At 45.7% G+C, this 18,803-nt stretch overlaps 1 protein-coding gene across 3 annotated transcripts in view; it reads left to right on the top strand.

Moving 5' to 3' along the window:
• Nucleotides 1–308: 308 nt before the first annotated feature.
• The window catches only part of LSAMP (limbic system associated membrane protein), a gene marked incomplete at its 3' end in the record, with an annotated part of 307,230 nt that continues 288,735 nt past the window's right edge, over nt 309–18,803 (top strand). For all 3 annotated transcript variants that reach the window (XM_082278778.1, XM_082278779.1, XM_082278780.1), the window contains exon 1: nt 309–515. In XM_082278778.1, coding sequence (XP_082134904.1) covers nt 361–515 — 155 coding nt within the window. In that variant the 5' untranslated portion in view covers nt 309–360. The remainder of the gene's footprint in view (nt 516–18,803) is intronic.

The raw sequence follows: 18,803 nt of genomic DNA on the forward strand, positions 1-18,803 counted from the left end.
CTCTTCATCACTCTAAACGGGTCGATTTAATTGTTATTATTTCGTAGTTATTTTGCTACCTGACTTTTTCCTCTTGCTTATTTTTTTTTCCCTTTTTTATTTGAAGGCTGTGCTAAGACTTTTTTTGTAAAGCCTTTTTAAAAAAAAGGCAAGGAGGGGAAAGAAGCCAGCAAGAGACTGAAAAGAGCAAGAGAAAGTGGCAGCTGAGAAGGACTGTGAAATCACCTCCCCTTTCTCAGGCTGTCGATCAGAGCGAGAGTTGTACATTATTATTATTATTTTTCTTTCTACATCTGTCTGTCCACATACACAGGCAGAGAAAGAGACAAGTACTGACAGTGAAACTCGACGAGACCAGCCATGGTAGCAAGGGCTCAGCCTGATCGGAAACAATTACCGCTGGTCCTACTGAGGTTGCTTTGCCTTCTCCCTACAGGGCTGCCAGTCCGCAGCGTGGATTTTACCCGAGGTACCGATAACATCACCGTGAGGCAAGGGGACACAGCCATCCTCAGGTAGGGCATTTTGCCAACTTTTCCTCTTCTGTGTGTGCATCTATATTTCCATGTATGCAACGTATACGTGTGACGTGATACAGATTTGTGTGTATATGTCTCTGTGAGAGTGTGTTATTTTACCTCTCAAACTGCAGTAGCAGCAGCTGCTACAAACAGGCTCTGCGTGTGTGTTTGTGCTTTAATATGAGAAAATTGCAAAGCTTTTGAACACTTCTTGCCATACTATCCTCTGTGTAGTGCTCTGGATCAAAAGAATTTCAGTGGGGAAAGATGTGCTTGTGTTAGCCAGCTCTTGTGAACGTACACTTTCCACCAGCCCTGCAGTATCAATAGAGGAATCGAAAAGGGATCCAGCTGTGCTTGCCAGATGTTCCATTGATCTTCCCATGCTTCTTTTTGTACATATGCAAAAACTTTATCCCTGGTGCTGCCAGAACTCTCAGGCAAGTTCTTTTGGGAAACTCTTGTCTTTTAATTTTATTTTTTTTATGTTTCTGCCCTGTGGGGAGGGAAGATGGATACAATAGTTGAAAAGACTGGTGAAAAAATGGTATAGGAGCTCTGACATTTATGAAGATTGTATCTTAGCATGTTGGGTTTTTTGCAGGGTTAAATAAATGGGTGTATGCTGTGCCTGTGTGTCTGGTTGTGATGAGGATGTCTTTGCACATGAAACCCTGCTTACTGGCAGTATTGAATGTTATATTTATGGTTTCATTGTGCAGGTTTTCGAAAGGTACTTCTGACACTACTTGGGCTTTCAGTTAGGAGTGTCCCAAATAGCTGAACTGCAGTAGCCTTTTTCCTGTAGGTTTCTTTTTTCAAATTCTGCCTTGCTCAACTTACCTGCAGTAACTTCCCTACTGAAGGAAAATTCTGCGTGTGTGAGCGTGCACACTGTGTATTATGGCTATAAAACTACTGGGTGTAATTTAAAATAAGTCTGTGATCTGTGTGAGGAGCTGATAGTGCACAAACCCTGAAGCATCAAGGGAGCAATCCCCTAGCAAAGCTAACAGCAGCAGCGAAGTTTTCTTTCTCTTTCTGTGAAATAAATCCTGCTGGATGTCACCAAACGCTCTGCTACACGATCCCCCGTGTCCTGCATCCCTCCCATTTAATGATAGAGGGAAGAAGGATGCTGGAAGAGGGATGTGTGTGTGTGTGCGCGTACGCATATTGCTTCGGTCGCCTCCCATGTCCTCGGTTGTTTTGATCCTGGAATATCCATTCAGCAGCTTCCATTCCCCAGCTCTCCAGACTTGTTAACTTGAATGTAAGATTTATCCACACAGAGTAATAGGATTTACAGAGTAATTCATCTGCCTTGCATATGCAATGGAAGCGGTTTAGATTCGACATGGTAAACACCTAACAAGGGGTGTTGCCTCTGACTCCGGCTTCTCTACTCTCTCTTCCACTCACTACCAATTCATATATCCCATTAACCCTTTTCTAGCAGGACTCCTAGCTGACATATCCCCTTTTTAAAGGCAAATCACTTCCATCAATCATTTATTTTGGAGGGGCTGCTCACACAGATGTTTGCCAGCATATGTTTGGTACATGCAGCAGCAGACAAGTCATTAAGCTCACTTGCCCGGACAGGGGTCACTAGATTTCTATTTCCCACTTAACCTTGGAGCTTTTGAGTTTATCTAGATGCTGTGTGCTAAAGCTGTATTTGCAGCCGAGAGGGCTAAGCGGATGGTGGAGATGGTGCTTGCATGTGCTGTGTGTAAAGCGTTCCTTCATCAGCAAGCTCCACGGGGCTGCATGGGAGAGTGGTTTCAGTGATTGCGTGTGGCTTGCCAGTGTTATGTCAGGCACTAAAATAAAACACCTGAGCGAAGTGATCCAGCTGTGTCAGCCAGATGTGTGCCAAGTGACACTGTCTGCAGGAGCAGCACACCACCCGGCCATGTAAATGCTTGCCCCGAGCAATACTGTGTTCTTGGCAGGCTGCATTTCTGTCAGAAGTGACTGTGGCCAGTGCACAGGCTTTACCTTTTCCCTCCAGCTGCCTTCCTAAGCTCTTTAAGTAGATATGGCCAGCTATATCCTTTTCACATTTCCTAGGAAGGGCAGCTGTCTCATCTCCCTTTCCCTGGGACCAGACCCAGGTTTCTGGGATGTTTCAGTTCCTCCTTCAGACAAGAGGCAGAAACCAAGCTGTACTGGGAGACAGGACTGCCATATGAAGCTGGAAAGTGTGAGATTTCCCTGTGTCCCATGGATATCCCCGCAGGATAACATTTCATGTCCTCAGTTTTAAAGCAAAGGTTTGTTTGCTAGCTTCCCCCTTGCTGTTTTCTCGACCCTCCAAAACATAACTCAGTTTAAGACAGCCTTGTTTTGAAAAACTCCCAGTGCCTCGCTCTCCCTGTCTATAGATCCACTATGACTACAGAAGGGAAAGAGCTAGATGGGAAAAAAAAAAACATTAGATGATCTATACTAACTGTGTTCAAAGCAGAAGTTTATGTCCGCAGAGAGATAGGTAAGAGTTTTCTATACATGGATCATATCACCTATCTTTGGTAAACATCTGCTTCAGAGGGATTGTGCAGCATCAGTTTACCAGTGCCCAGTAGCTCCTGTAGCTTGAAGGGAAATAAAAATGTAGGAGGGAGAAAAAAAGATACACAGTTGGAGAGAAATAAAAGCAGTATACATAGTGACAAGATAACTAAAAACATTTTGTTCCTGTAAATTGTGATGCAAATCATTCACCAAAGCACTAAGGACAGGATATTCTAAATGAGTCTCTCTCTTTGGGGCCTTATATATTTGTATATAGGGTTACACTTGTAGGTGGAAGAATGGGTGGGTGGACTGATCTATGAAGTGGAGAAAAATAGTTTATTATAAGCCCTAATGTTCCTCAAGGAAGCCAGTCCTCTGAAGCTTCATCTGCAGCTTGTTACTCAGAATAGAATTATTCTGAAAAGTTTGGAGATGACTTTTTAAAGCTATAGCATTTAAAATATTTCCTCAGTATGGGACTATTAAAAAATGTCCCTAACTCTAAACTGGCTCATCTCCTAAATGACCTGGCAGGAGATTTGATTCATTTGTTGGCCTTGCTGAAGGTTGATGACTCTTAGCGAGTATTTGGCATGGGGAAGTTAGGGAATTGCAGAGAGAATAAAAATAGCTCATGATAGGCTATCCGCAGGGAAAAGGATAATGATCTCTCCTTAGAGCAAGGCAGAAAAGAGAGGATGGGTCTGAGAGCTGCAACAGGTGAGGAGGGCTGAGCAGAGTTGCTGGTGTTTGTCCAGCTGCAAACAAGGAAAGAGAGCAGGATATTTCAAAGATGACACTGTGTATTGGTGAGCCTGTCAGACTTACTAAGGTTCCACTGTTTTAACTCTGTCTTTAGCAAGTGGAGAAGAACACTGAACCTTACTTTGGGTATTGAGAGGGAACTTTGGCTACAGTTCCTGCTGATGCCTTGCTTTCAAGATTACATCATGAGTCTGTCAGGTTTTGTATGCAACTTCCCTGCTTGGTATTAGGAAAAGAAGAAAATCTCCAAACAAGAAGTGCACAACAAATACACCCCAAACTAATCAAAACAGGAAAAGGAAAATAGTCCCCAACCTCAAATCTTCTTGCTGTTTACCTGCCTTCAGCATCCCTTCCCACCTCATTTGCTCTGCACATGTCGAGTGAGCAAAGGCAGGGAGCCTGTGCGCTGTAACACACTTTCAGCTAGGGAGGGGATGAGGAGTATGAGGATGTTGGCTGAGCTGAGACATGCAGTAATGAAGGGCAGCTGCTGCAAACTGGGAAGGAAGGGAACTGTGTTTCTGTGTGGTGTTTGGCCCTTTAGATGAGTTAAAAGCAAAATGGCAGTGGAGAGTTCATGCTATGGGATCAGGTACAGCATGTCAGGGGGAAAGATCAGCTGCCTCAGGAACCACCACAGCAGTTCACCTCAAAATGCCTTTAAAGTGCTAATCTGAGGGTGTCAGTGGGACTTGCAGGTTACCCAGGGATTTTAGAAGTCCTGGCACAAGTGCAGATTTAGCCTTTAGAAACTCCTGAAATGGAGCTCATCACCAGCTGGAACCAAAATGGGTCACACCCCCACTCCAATCTGTTCCGTTATACCAGTACAAATCCACTAAAGCCCAAGGGCAGAGCCAGAAATATTCCATTTGTCTTTGGGGCAGATTCCCAGGGACTGCTAATAAAGAGGTACAAGTGACTCATACAGGGCGTAAGCTGCTGAGCGCTGCTCAGATGGTGTTCAGCCTGTTGGAGAACTGGGATCTCGCCAAGGCCAGAATTTGGCTCATTGCTCCTGAGTTTTTCCAAGCATCAACTTTTCATCCAGAATTAAATCAATCTGATGCTGGTGTACAGATGAAAACCAAAATTTGACTGAGTGTGCGTTTTTCATTTTTACCAGGTATTTTTAAATAATGTGAAGTTTCAGGCTGATAGCACATTTAGGAACATCCATCCTAATGGGTACTTAGTTTCTTCAAGTTGCATGTGTAAAACGACGGGCTAGAATCAAATTACCAGCAGTAATGACAGTGCTGTTGGCGTAATTCTGCAATATAAGCAATTTATGCAAACTTTGTTCTTGGCCTCCCAGTATTTTGCTGATATGTTACACATGGAGCTGTGCTAGAGGACAAAGGCACCTCAGGCAAAATAGTAACACAACATCACAACAAAGTTTATGTCCTATACCGTCATTTAAAAAAAAAAGTAAAAGCTGTTCAGATTACACTTACAATTAGCATATGATTTACAACAGGGAGCACTGAGCTGAGCCCTTTGCTAGAAAGGAGAATAGGCATGTTCAAATGTATAATGCTACATAATAATACAGTCTTGGCAGTAAAATCGTAACCTTGATTATTAGTGGTATTGTTGTGGCACTTAGAGGCCACCACTAAGTTGAGGCATCCTTTGTATTAAGTGCCACATGAGCATAGAGTGAGAGATCCCCTCCTCTGCAGGGCGGGCAGGCTATTAGCTGGGATGGACCCCGGCTGGGGCTGGGCAGGAGGTGAGGGGACTCGCCCAGGGTTACACGCAGGGCTCAGGCACACCCAGCCTAGTGACCTATCCATTAGCTTATGTTGCCTTTTGGCTCAGCCACACACCAACCCAGCAAACGTGACAAATGAGGATTCCCCCGTACGTCCTCATTCACCCTGGTGTTGACTACAAGTCCCTCTCTCTCCAGTCTGTACAAAGCCTTCATTACCAATTCTAGCGTCCATGTGTCGAGACAGGGTAAGCTGGGATCTGTGCAAACTCTGCTGATTCTTTCCTTTGAATGAAAAATAAAAATGTATAAATGTAGTAACAGATGATGTTGCAAAACTTCCAGCTCTGGCAGCAGATGGTGCCATTATATGAAGGAGCACATGCATCCATAGATATGTGAGTGTGTGTGCATACATATGATAAAGGAAGTTGCGATGTGTGTGTGGTCAAAGGCTGGCAATCATCATCTCTCCTTATACACACAGGCTATATTTATGTGGTGTGCCCAGCAGCAAGGGGGCCCTTTGTGAGAATGTGCTTTCTGCAAGGTGGGACTAACCCATCACAAGGAAGAGTGGAACGGAAATTAGAAAAAGAAAGGCTTTCTTTGGTGAAATTATGTCTGTTTAATAACACTGTACATATATTTTGCATTCAGAGAGATGGAGAGACAGTATCGAACTGTATGGCTTTAACCTCCTCCCCTGAGTCTGCACACACACTTCAGTTTGCAACTAAGTACCATATGTTTTCCTACTTAGTTGGCATTAAAATTTATATAGTAGTACCCTGAAGTGTCTCAGAGTCGGTACCTCTTCCACTCCCCTCCCCAGCAGGTTATGAGGAAAGACCTATTCTTAAAATAGCTCATAGTTACTGGAATTTGCCATCTCATAACTATAAGTTTTCAAAATATAAGTTACACATACCTGCCCTTTATATCCAGACCCACAGGCATCTGATTCTGACAGATCTGCGGGGCCACAGCTTGCTGCTGATGCAGCGGCAGGGCTTCAACAGGCTCACTGTGAGGCTGAATATAGCCATTTTCATTGCAGTTGCCTAGTTTTGTTGTCCATCAAAATTCACTCTGGTTTGTGTGAACTCGTGCTCTCCTGAAGTAAGTGCAATGGAGGGCACAAAGGTGAAATCAGGAATTTACTGAGTTTTCTTTTACTGTTCTCTTGCTGAAGAAAAAATGAATGTGATTTTCAGCGGAATCTGACACCAAAGCATTTGCTTCAGGCTTCGAGCACATCTAACGTGCCTGGTTTTATGGTAAGTAATGGGAACTAATAATGATGAGTTTCACCTCTGCCTAGAAAACAGCTATTTCAGAATAATCTGAACTGCCAGTCTCCTCTGTGCTTGTATATTTCTGCAGATGTTTATTAGGAGTAACTTGGTTGTGTGGGAGAGACCGGCTGTGATCCTGGAGTGCTCCCACTGTGCTCGGCCCTGTGCAAAGAGAGGAGAAATAGCACTGCCACAGCTCTATTTATTTCACCGGGGCTGGGCTTCCTCGGTCCCAGATAACTTGATAGAAGTGAGCCCACTCACATTGGGCTGGCATTCAGCAGATATTTTGCAATAGCACATCTGTATGAGATCTGGGAGGTGTGTGCTTTTGTGTGCCTGTGTGCAAGGCTGTGTTTCCCTACATTTGCTCCCACTTAAAAGTGGAAAGTGTTTTCTTATGTGTAGTTGGACAGATGTTCAGATACTGTGTGAAGTTGCCACAGTTGCAACTGAGAGGCAGCACTGCCAGATGGATAGGTTAAGAGTCCGCTTACTTGGAGGTGTTGATGGCTTTTTCCAACTCCTGGACCTCAGTAATTGTCACTAATGCTGCAAGTGTCCTTTTGTTTCAGTGTGCTTCCGTTGCTACAGCTATTAAGAAAAAAAAGCAGCAAGTGAACAGAATATAGCATCTTCCTCTTCTGAGGCTCAGTGATTAACACCACTGTGGACCTGGCCAATACTGTCCCTTTCCAGTAGCAACCTGAACCACTCTCACCACTGAAATTTGCATTTTAGTGGCAGAGGGAAGTAGTGAAAACTTCCAAAGAGCAGGGAGACTTCTCTCTTGCACACAGCCTCTTGCTCTCCTGTAAGAACCCAGACATGTCTGACTGGTTTCTCATCACAAGTGCTCTCTTTAGATGGCTTCCTAGAAGTGCACCAGATTTATGAGGGAAAGGCCAAGAGGGCTCCAGCTCCGAAGCACCAACCTCTGCGCTGTGCATTTGCAAAACAAAATGGGAATGTGGCAGTGCAGCTGCCACTCATGGTGACACTGCATTCTCTCCTCTCAGGGTCAGCAGGGTGACCATGTTGGAGATGCACCACTGTCCCTGTCCCTAACATGGTATGACTTAGTATATCAGTGAGAACAGTGCCCTACCACAAGGTGGTGGCAGTGATGCTTTTCCAGTGTAGGAAACCACGGATACTTTAACCAGGAACACAATAGTGCCTGTATGACAGCTACCTCAGTGCTCTGCTTCCTCACTCCCTCCATGCCAAGCTGGTTGTCCACCCAAACAGGAGACCATGACTAGGAGCTGCACATCCAGTCACCTTTCATGCCTTACTCTGCGAACAAAACCCATGTTGAAATCCACTGGCAGGCAGCATCCATGACTTTGAATAGTAAATACAAATCTCTCCTTTTCCCTCTCTCTCTCTCTCTCACTCTCTCTCTCTCTCTCTCTCTCTCTCTCTCTCTCTCTCTGTTATTAAGCTGACAGGCACTTAGCCAATTATCCAGTCGTCGTCTCAGCTGTATTTATGAAGGAGGAAGAGACAACGCACACAGCTCTTGTCTTCAGGGCTTCAGCTGAGTCTCCCTTGTGTGCTGTAGCATTTTCCCTTGAGTGAGCTGCTTAGAATGCACAGGGAAAGAAACCAGTGAAGGGGTTTAGTTGAGAAGAGTGATGGGGGATTAGAGTTGGGGAAAGGAGTCTGCTCCCTCAGACCAGGGGCACGCCAGAGCTGTCATTGTTTGGCACTGCTGTTGTGTTTCGGTTTGGCACAGCGCACGTGCTGTTGTTGCATAAGGTTGCAATGGATGGGGAATGCGGTGGCTGTGGGTACTTGCAAAGTCCTTTCACAAGGATCAAAAGTCAGGAACTGTGTGGTGGCAGATTGTGAGTCTGTGCCTTAAAGTGAGGGAGTCACATGTACTTGGGGACGTGGTGTGAGTCTGTGACTTGGATCCAGGAGCCACCCCTAATCCCCGATGCGGTACTGCGCCTAGAACATACAGCCTGCGCTGGCTCAAGTGTTTACTCCAAACAGCAAAATTTAGGCAAATAGCACTGAAGTGTTCTGTGAATATTTTCATGAATGTTAAAAATGAATTCACTTTGGCTGCAGCTGTGCTTCCTTTGTGTGTGTGCATGTGCATCTTCTTTTCTCTCCCCCTTGTGAATAATCTGAGTGGATGAGTTTTCCTTGCCCTGGTGTTCATGGACAGAACATTTTTAAGAGGTCCGTAGATGAGAAAAACAAGGCTCTAGCTGCAACTTCTGCAGCTGGAAGACCTGTCTGTACAGATTTGCAGGCATGTGCCCTTTCCTCACCTTAAACCAAGACACTAACTTTGTGTGTATGCCTGTGGTGCTCTTGATATATATTTATGTTGGATGCTGCTTAGGGAGCACTGGACATGGTTTCTGCAACCCCTCATAGGAGCCCAGGCATAAAAGCAGTCGAACAAGTGAGATGTAGAGCTGATCACAGCTTGAGCCACAATAATTTATGTGCATGTGACAAGAGAAAATTACCTTTAAACTCTGCACCCAACCAATCAATCTTGCAGCAGCCTGTTTTTGCTCGGGAAGGTGCCTCAGGCCAAGCCTATCAAGCTCAGAAAAAGAAAGGTTAAAATGTTCCAACATCATTATCTCTTTCTTTTCCTTTGGAGGAGAGGAACCACAGTGACAAAGCCTAGCTGACTCCACACCAGTTTCTTTGTAGTGAGTTTCATTCCCACCCCCAGCCCAGATTCCCAGCTGGAGTCAGCAGGAATTTGTCTGTGGTCAGGCCCAGTGCTCATCCTGTCAGAGAATAGAAAGGAAAGCACGTGACAGAGAGGACCAGGCACAAATAAGCATGTTGGAATTGGGAAATGCTCGAGAGGGGAGGAAAACATTACCACTGCGAGGTAGCAACTATTGAGTGCTGCAGGTAGCACAGGGATGCTAGGAAACCCCCATCTGTTCCAGGCTGTCCTCTGAGCTTGGAGAAAAGTGAGATTCCAGGAGTGATTACTCCCTGAAAAATGACTGTCCCTTCTCTGCCAAATATGATGTAACATGATCCATACTCTCCATCCCTGCAGCAGTAGAGCAGGGAGTTTGCACCAGCTGAGGCTTCACAGGGGAAGGAGCATTTGAGCCCTGCTCCTCGTATGAGCAGAGACATGTGTGGGCTGTGATTTAGTGGGCCATGTTTGTCCCTTCAGTGCAAGCAGGTTTATTACCAGTCCCCTCGAGTCAAAGGATGGGGGAGGTTTTAAGCTGGTGGAAGAAGACGAAGAGGGACTGCTGCAGCCTGCCCTCCCCCCTTTTCACATCTGCTGCCCCTTTAGCCTTTGGCATGCTGGTTAAATACGGGTGGTCCTTCCACAACCCCCTGACATTTCTCAGGCAGGCTCTGTCCCCTGTCTCTATCTCTTCAGACTGGCCCCACAGCAAATTTATTTTCTCTTCCTACACAGAATGCCTGGTGCGTGTATGTTCTGTGAGCTCATAGAAAAGGGGTGTGTAGGAGGGCTCGTAAGAAGTGGGGCTGTGTCACCAGTAAAGCTCTTCCTCTTCCTAGCAGGAATGTAGTTGGATGCCTTTTGCATCCCAGTGATCTGCTTCTCCTGCTTTCAATTGCGGTCCAAGTTGGAAATGTGATCCTATTGGGTAGGAGATCCCATTAATTTATTTGCCTGTGATTGACAGGCAAGAGCTGATGCTGCAGGCTGGTGTGAAAGCCACCTTGCTACTGTCAGCAGAGGAACACACTGCAGAGCATTCTTGGTGTGCTGTGATTCTACTCCTGCAACTTGGAAAGAAGCAGCTGGGGGCTTTTTCTCCCTCTTTTGTAGCTCTTTCTTGGGTGGGAAGCTTGACACTCTTGCATGACGCTCACATGGGGTGACACTTCAGTGCTGGGATGCAGACCTGAGATTTTCTTGTGCAAGTGGCAAAGAAGGCAGATGCATTTAAAAGACAATGGTGGTGCAATGTTAGGGGAAGTTCTCAGTGTTCAAATTGCCAGACCTCTCTGACCTCGAAGCATCAGAACTTCAGCTGGTGAGTTACAATCATTTCAGCCAGATTTGTCCATTGCAGGAGAAGCTGTAGAAACTTTGGAGACAGCCTCACATTTGCCCCCCGCCCCCCTCCTCCATGTCTGGCATGAAACCATAAGATGCTACAGGAAACTAAAGCCAGCTGCTGGTGCTGTAACAGGGATGTTCCTCAGTGCTGGTCACCCTTTATTAACCTCCTGTGGCACTTCCTTTTTGTAGGACTGGGTCTCTGAATCCTTGGTGAAAACCCACACATCCTGGTTGCTTTTACACTTAAGGGAAACCTGAGATTGGCATCCATAATCAGGAGCAGAAGGTGCTGCAGGCAATCTGTCTTCCTAGCACTGCATTAAACCCATTTTAGTTTTTTCAGTTAAATATCAAATTATCTGTCCACCCACACATCCTCCCCTCTGCATCAACTGTGGTTAGGGATGGGCCATCTGTAGGACTTTTACCTGGGTAAGGGGGTCCACGGGGGTTCTTGCGTAACATACTTCATGCGTATTCATTGGCCTTTAGAGTGGCATTTCTTTCCTTCCTATTCTCCTGGCTGGTCTCCAGTACTGGCAATGAGTCAGAGGCATGCAGGTCTATCAATTTGAAAAGTGTGTCCCAAGGTGGAGAAACACGTGCAGCTTTGTTCTTACCTGACTTGGGAAGTAGGGCTTAAATGCAGGCCAGGTGGGTCAAGGACTTGGGACATGGTCAGATCAGTTAGCCTTTTAAATGCCTTTTTTTTTTTTCCCACAGGAAGCTCAAAGTGGGAGTAGCATCCAGCTCCCAGAGAAGAGAGAAGGGAGGGCATGCGTTAGGTTTTACAGCATCGTTGTGTTCTGCTGTAGCTGTGTCCCTGCTTCAGTGGTAGTGCTGGCTGCTTGCTGATCACTGTCTATTCTGCAGTAGGGTCCTGTGTCTCTTTGGAGTGGTTTATGTTTCTAAGGAGATGTTGTCCAGTTGGATGTACTCCAGAAGAGGGAAGTGGGAATGATCAGAAGTCTAGACAGCATATTCATGAGGAGAGATGGATGGCAATGGGGCTGTTAGGACTAAAGAACAGAGGACTAGGCATGCGATATGTGTAACAGCGTGCAGGTGCATAGGGTACAAAAGAAAGGAACTATGTCTTCTGCAGAAGATGGGGAGGAGTAGTTTAAGATTGTAGCAAGAGATACAGGTTTAATGTCAGTACACTCTGCTACAGTAAAGATAGCAAAACATTGAATCAAATTGCCTTGGGAGGCTGTGTAACTCCCTCACTGGAGGGCTTTAAGGACAGACTAGACATGTACGAGGAGTGACAGATGCCACAAATGACAAAGTAGAACTGATCCATCTTTCACAGAGTAGAACAGACTAGATGGTTCCTTTGGGTCTCTTCTACCTCTGCTGCTTGATTCTGTGCTGCCTTCAGGCTCAGAGAACAACAGGAGCTTAGGCAGAAACACAGCTGAAAGGTTCAGGGAAGGGCCTCAGTGAGATGCTGAGTGAGCCTGGCTCAGAGGTCCTTACCCATTTCTTTTGCTGTGGCTGACCTTCTCCCTTCCATCTCAGGAGCGTGATGTGCTCCAAGGAGACTGTAATCAGTGCCACTGCAGTCCAAGCATGTGACACTTAACCTACCTGGCAAACAGAAGTAGGAATCAGTGTCAAGACTATCCCTAAAACTGATTTCCTTTTGCAGGGACTCAGATTTTTTTTTCTCATCTGCTGCCCTTGGAGGGCCAGAGCACCTACAGGATGTTTTACCAAAAGTGTGGTAGGGAAAAACAAGTTGAAGGCTCAGTGTTTTATCCTGGGAAAGTTTGATGATGTTGCTGAATGCTCACCTCATGAGGCTTTGTCAGCATGTTCTGTTAATGAAATGTCACCTTTTATCGTTGTGAAATCACTTTGTGCATTTGTATATGAGCCCATGAGGATTAGAGTCTACCTGAGGGGTGGATGTGGTGCAATTAATGAGCACTCGTGGGGCTTTTCACCACTGGTGAGGTGGCATGTGACATAAGAGCCAGAGTGGAGCAGGTGGCAAGCCTTGCAACTACTGTGTGTCATGCCTTCAGCAGTGAACTGGGTGTACCTGAAGCAATGAGAAAACTCCAGTGCAGTGAGGATGCAGGGGTGAGCAGAGAAAGGATGTTTTAAGATGTTGAGCAGCAATTTAAGAGCGGAAAAGCTATTCAGGGAAGGAGGGGAAGAGCGTAAAGGGGCCTGCTGTAAAGTTTGGAGTAATGTGCTTGGTGTTAATCTTTCTCTGGCTGTAGTGACCCAAGCTGTTGCTAACCTGGCCAGGCAAGCTGCCAGAGGCTGTCTCCATTGCTCACCCATCGTCCACTCTCATCCTGTCTCTGACTCGTGCTTTCTTGTCAGCATTTCTCTCCCACAGATCGATTCCTCCTTGGCTTATCCTAGTGATTTTAAGCATAGAGAGAAACTTCCTCTTGGCGGTGAGAGATAATCAAGCTGAATATTACCCATCTCTGAAGTGTAGGCAGTCCGTGAGCAGAGCCAAAGTCAATATCTTGGCAGATGTTGCCTTGCATTGATTTATCTTCTCCTGGAGCAGGGTGGATGGCCTCAAAGAAGGCAGCATGGTCACCTGGCCAACCCCCATAACATTTGCAGGCTACATTAGCTTGCGTGATTTGGTCTCCAGAAGCTGCTCTCCTCAGTGTCAGAGGGTAGAACAGTGTGGTGCCAAACTCACAAATCCCTCCTTCACTCCTGTGTGCTCATCAATGTTTCTTCTTGTGCTGAGACACGTCCTGGGCTCAGAGCACCAGCTCATGGTGCTGAGCTAAGCCAGCCTCATTTACTGGCTTAATGGAGCAAGGAAACAAATGTGTGTGCTGCTGCTGGCGTAGGGGAGAGGAACAGGAGACCCATGCCCCAGAAAGGCCTTGTAGCATGGGGGTTTTTCCTTGCAGGGAATCTGGATGTGTCAGAGAGGAAAGTAAGGGAGAGGAGACTTCCATGTGAGCAGCAGGAATGGGGGGAAACAGGCAGGGCCCTCTTTAAGCCAGAGGAATTAAGAGTCAGCAGATTGCTGTGAAGGACTGGGTGGGAGGAAGGGGGACTGCTGGCAGATAGAGGGGAGTGGTGGAGGCAGGCTGTGGGGGAACCTGTTGCCAGGCAGGAGGACCAGGTCAGAGTGCTGCTCCTGGGCTTTGCCCTGTCAGAACAAGCAGACAAAGCATGCAAGACTACCTGTATAGAGTTTCAGTTCCCAGCTCCCCAGCATAATGCACTCTCTGTTTTCAGAGACCTTTGAGCTCTCCTCCTATGTCTGGGAGCTCCAGGTTTGGCTCTGGTAGGAAAGGGCCTCCAGCAGAGTAGGCAGGGGGTTTTTCAAAACCGCAGCTAAAGAGAAACCATCTGTATGATCTCAAGTAACAGACACTCGCATGTGAAACCCATCCCCTTTGGTACCATCCCCTTCCCCCAGCTCCCTTCCCCAGCCCCTCATCTCCCCAGCCCTGGCTGAGCCTTCCCAGCTCCTCTCTGCCCACCCTGCCATTTTCATGCTGGAGCAGCAGGCACTGCACAGATACATAGACCACATCTCTGGTTCTGCAGTTTCCCCTAGGGTGTGGACAGATGCTGATTGTCTTCATGCCCAGTTGGGGACAGCAGGAATTGTTATAAATAGCATCAGTTCCTTGTGTGGCAAAGACAAAACTTTCCCCTAGAAGTCCATCGCTCTGCTCCCAGGACTCACTGGGAGGCCTCTTAAATGTCGCAGAATGTTTGCAGCAGAGAGTACCTCTGGAGGCTTCCTGTGGGTTCAGGGCTTGATCCAGGAGGAAAATTGAACAAGTTTGCTGAATCTTTCCTCACAATCTAATTATTTCTGCCTGTCCTCGTCATTTTTATGTGAATGGCACTTTCTGTTCAGAAGACACTTGGGACTGAAATAGGAGTAGCTGCAGAAGTGGGCACTTAAGATGCATAAACCTGATGTGTTGAGGAAAGAAATAGATCTGGAGCAGTATAAGGGATAGAGGGGTGCAGGGGCAGAGCTGGTGTGAGAAGTCCCAGTTCAGGAGAACTTTGCTGGGGGTACTGCCTGTACCACAACACCAGAAAGGGGTGCTAAGAGCAAGAAAACATTCCTAAAAGAAAGTAATATGCTTTTCCAGCACTAAAGATTCACTCTGCTCCCCTCGGGGGTTGATTTGCTTCCGTAGGAGAGCAGATTGCATAAGGAGCCAAAAGTGACCTGTTTAGAAGCCCAGTTGTTCATCCTCCCTCTCCTCTGCTCCCTGCCCTCAGGCAGAGGATATTGCTTAACACCTCTGGGCAGCTGCAGCCCTTCCCATCTCCCCAGCTGACACCAGGCTCTGTCCTGACAGCAGCCGGACATCCCCTGCTGCAGCACCATTTCAGCCTTAGGCGCTGCTTGCTGCTGCTGAGGCTCGTGTTTGCATCAGCAAGATCTCCTTCGCTGGGGGTTTGTGGCTACAGGGGCTGTGCTGCGCTTGCCAGCTGGAGATCTCCCCGCGGGCATTGTGGGGAGAGGCCCCGGCGGCCCGTGCACACTGATATTTGAATTAAAATTGCTCGTACGAGATTCAGGGAGTAATAAGGAACAGTACCAAGACTTGGATATCCTCCACCTCACGTACGCCTCCCAGAGGCTCCCCAGTGCCTCGTGGAGGCCCAGCTTGGACTGCTGTTGTACCATATATTATGCTGTCGGCCTCTATTTGTGATTTCTGCCCTGTCCTTGCTTGTTCTCTGGTTTCCTTTGTGTTTATTATTCTAATTTATTGAGTTACCTGGAGTGTTTTCACAGACACCAAGGCTGCTTTGCAGAAATTAATGATTGTGCATTCTGCTTGTTGGTGCCTCACACAGACCTTGCTTTTATGTGATAGAGACTAAAATATGCTCAGAGAAAATGAAAATGTTAACCTCTATTAAAAACATGCATAGAAAAGTTGTTGTCAGATCTATGACAGAGCACATGATTGCTTTGAGATTATTTAGCTCAGTAGCCGCTGCCATTCCTGAATCTCAGTGTAGTTTAATTGATTTCCCCTTCGAGACAAGCCACTGTTTGTCCTCATTTTGCAGTATGGGAAACTGAGGCTCAAAAAGGAGATTTGTCTCAGCAAATTAGTGGCCAGACATAGGTGACCAAATCTTTGCTGGCTGGAGCCCCAGTTTATATGTCCTGTTCAGAGCTGTGCTACCTGACTGGCTGCTGGACTAGGATATCATACAAATGTCTTCTAATGTAATGCAAAAGCAGGAGATCATCTTTTCTCAGTTGTGGTCAGAAAGGCCAGAGCTTGGCAGTTCCAATTTAGTGGAAATGAAGCTGTGGGAGAGAACAATCTACTTCTTTAGTGTTCCCAAGGAAATCTATGACTGGTGTTTGCATCTGAGTGTTCTCCTCAGTGAAATGGAGATTCTGGTCCAGAGAATGGGCATCTTAGTGAAGGAGGAACCTGCATCGTGCATATCTGTAAAGGAAGTGAGGAAATTGAGAGGAGACACCTACAGGCAGCAGTGCAAAGGGTTTTGTTGGGTTTTGATGTGCATATTCACTTTTTTTTTTTTTGGAAAGGAGTAAAGCAGAATATCTAAAAAGGTGGTTAAAAAGTGTGTAACAGCTCACACAGCTCTGCTGGGAAGATCTAGATGGGGTCATAGGAAACGACAGGCCTGTAAATCTTGTAACTACGTAGGTGGCAGGTTCTTTCAGGGGCTGATACTATAAATCTATTGAAACAAGCTGTCTGTTCCCTAGAAGTTTACTGAGAAAGTGCACTCCTTGATTGGTCAGGGAATGCCAGATGCAGCATTTTGTGGAGATCACGGGGTCACTAGGGGTGACATGATACAGGGGAGAATTTTCAGCTGCTGGGACACAAGCCATCTGAAAGGGAAGGTTCTTTTCAGGTCTTCCATGAACTCATTAAAACATAGGATGATCATTTTCCTCTCTTCCTTGAACACTTAAAAGTCCTTAAGAGAGAGTGCCTTTCAAACAGACTCTTGTTTAGCATATATGAATTTCCTCCCAAACAGAAGAATTTAAGAAACAGCAGATGATAGCAGAACCCTTTTACACCAGTATCTCGCACTTTTAAATTTGCATTATATAAGAAAATACAAAAACCACCTACGTGGGCAAATACGCAGAATCATAGAAATAACTTGCTGATAGGAGAAATTTCTGTGTCCTGGACAGATTGTTTCCTGCTTGTAGTCTGAAGCAAGAAGATTGGTACCATTGGTGTTGGGGGGAAGGGGTCACGAGCAGGGATTTCCCCATCATGTGTAAAGTGACCATTGATACCCTTGCATTTCACGAAACTGTAATGTACTGCTTTTAGGGATAGCATAAGGCCTGTGCATTACCTTGTGGCCGTGAATTACCCACATTGTTGCACTTAGTAGGAAAGCAGCAAATCCTGTCCAGCCTTACATGGGTAGTGTTTGTTGCATGGGATGCTCCCTACCTTGATCAGCATGTTTGCCTTTGCTGTATTCTTCATTATTTTATATATCCTACACTATCCAGCCTAATTTGTTTCCTCTTTGAAGCAAAAACCCCAGTGTTTTCAATCTCCCTTCTTACAGATATTTTGTGAGGTCTCTAACTCATTGCTGTCGCCTGTCCCTGAACCGTTTTTGTTTCTATTGTGTCTTTTGCAGATAGGATGACCTGATATGGGACATTGTAATGCAGTATAGTACTGCACTTAGCCTAGTTTCTTCTCTTTGTCTCAGTGCATCCTATCATTATGTTTGGGTTCTTGTCCATTCTAAACAGAGGATTTTTATGAGTTTGCTATGCATTAGTCTTAATTTCTGAATTACCGTAGTTAATTTAGAAGCCAACAAAGTAACTCAGATAATTCCTAGGTGCATCCCCTGACACTGTGTGCTTGGTCAGTGCTGCTGCTTAAGACAGGGTGTAGCCCAGCAGAATGCATTTTTCTCACCTGTTTGTAAACTGAGTCGATGCACTGCTCATTTGAGCTCTTGTTTTATGGAGCTCTCCTTTTTTTTGTTCCCCTTAAAGTTAACTGTTTCTTTAAGAAGTCTTACTGGCTTCCCTGGAATCTTTGAGGTGAGGTGTCACCTCTGGTAATGGTGTAAGAATGCTCCTGTGGAGAGGTTGCTGTGCTCTGCTCATCAGTCAAGCACAGTCACTTCTGAGATGGAACCCTGTAAGTATTAAACAGCAAATGACAGCAGGTTCAAGACAAGAAAAGAAGAAGAAAGCATCCGGTTTGAACTGCAGGAACTGTTTTGGAAGGCAGATTGTAACTAAACTAATCGGAATTCAGACATTCAGACAAAGTCATTGCACTCAATGCCCTTGAAAAGTGCCAGGCTTTGATTTTAACTCATCTTTTTGTTTATAATCTTATCATATAAAAGATTTTGCCCAAGAAACCTGCTGTCTCCAATATTTAGTCCCATGAAGATAGAAGATGCTACATAGTGTCTTGAATAGAGGCAACCCAAAGCCATCTGGCAAAAACCATTGTGAAACCAGTCCCCCTGGCTGCACCAAAGCACGAAACATCCCCAGAACTCTGCCACTCCACACACCATTGAAATAGAACTCTCTTCAAAGCATCTTTCAAAGGTCATTACATTATTTTTTACAGGTGAGGAAGTAGGGGTAAGAGTATTCAGGTGGGAAGAAATGGGCATGGATGCTGGTGAATGTAGCTTTAAAAATCAGAGCTATAAAAGGAGGAATGTTAATACATGCTGCCTTACAGCAAACTCTTTTCGACTTGCCTGTTACTTGACTGCATATTAGACTACTTTGGTTATTTCAGTTGTACTTTATTTGAGCTATGTTATTTCCTATGAAACAAGAAGTCCTTCTGCTTTGTAACAAACTTCTTAAACCATGTGACTGACCTCAGTTCCCAGGAGAGCCCGCTGGAGAGTACAAATGTGCAAGTGAAAAGCATTTGCACAAAATACAG

This window comes from Coloeus monedula, assembly GCF_965178545.1.
Source record: "Coloeus monedula genome assembly, chromosome: 3".
In the NCBI taxonomy this organism is placed as follows: Eukaryota; Metazoa; Chordata; class Aves; order Passeriformes; family Corvidae; genus Coloeus; species Coloeus monedula.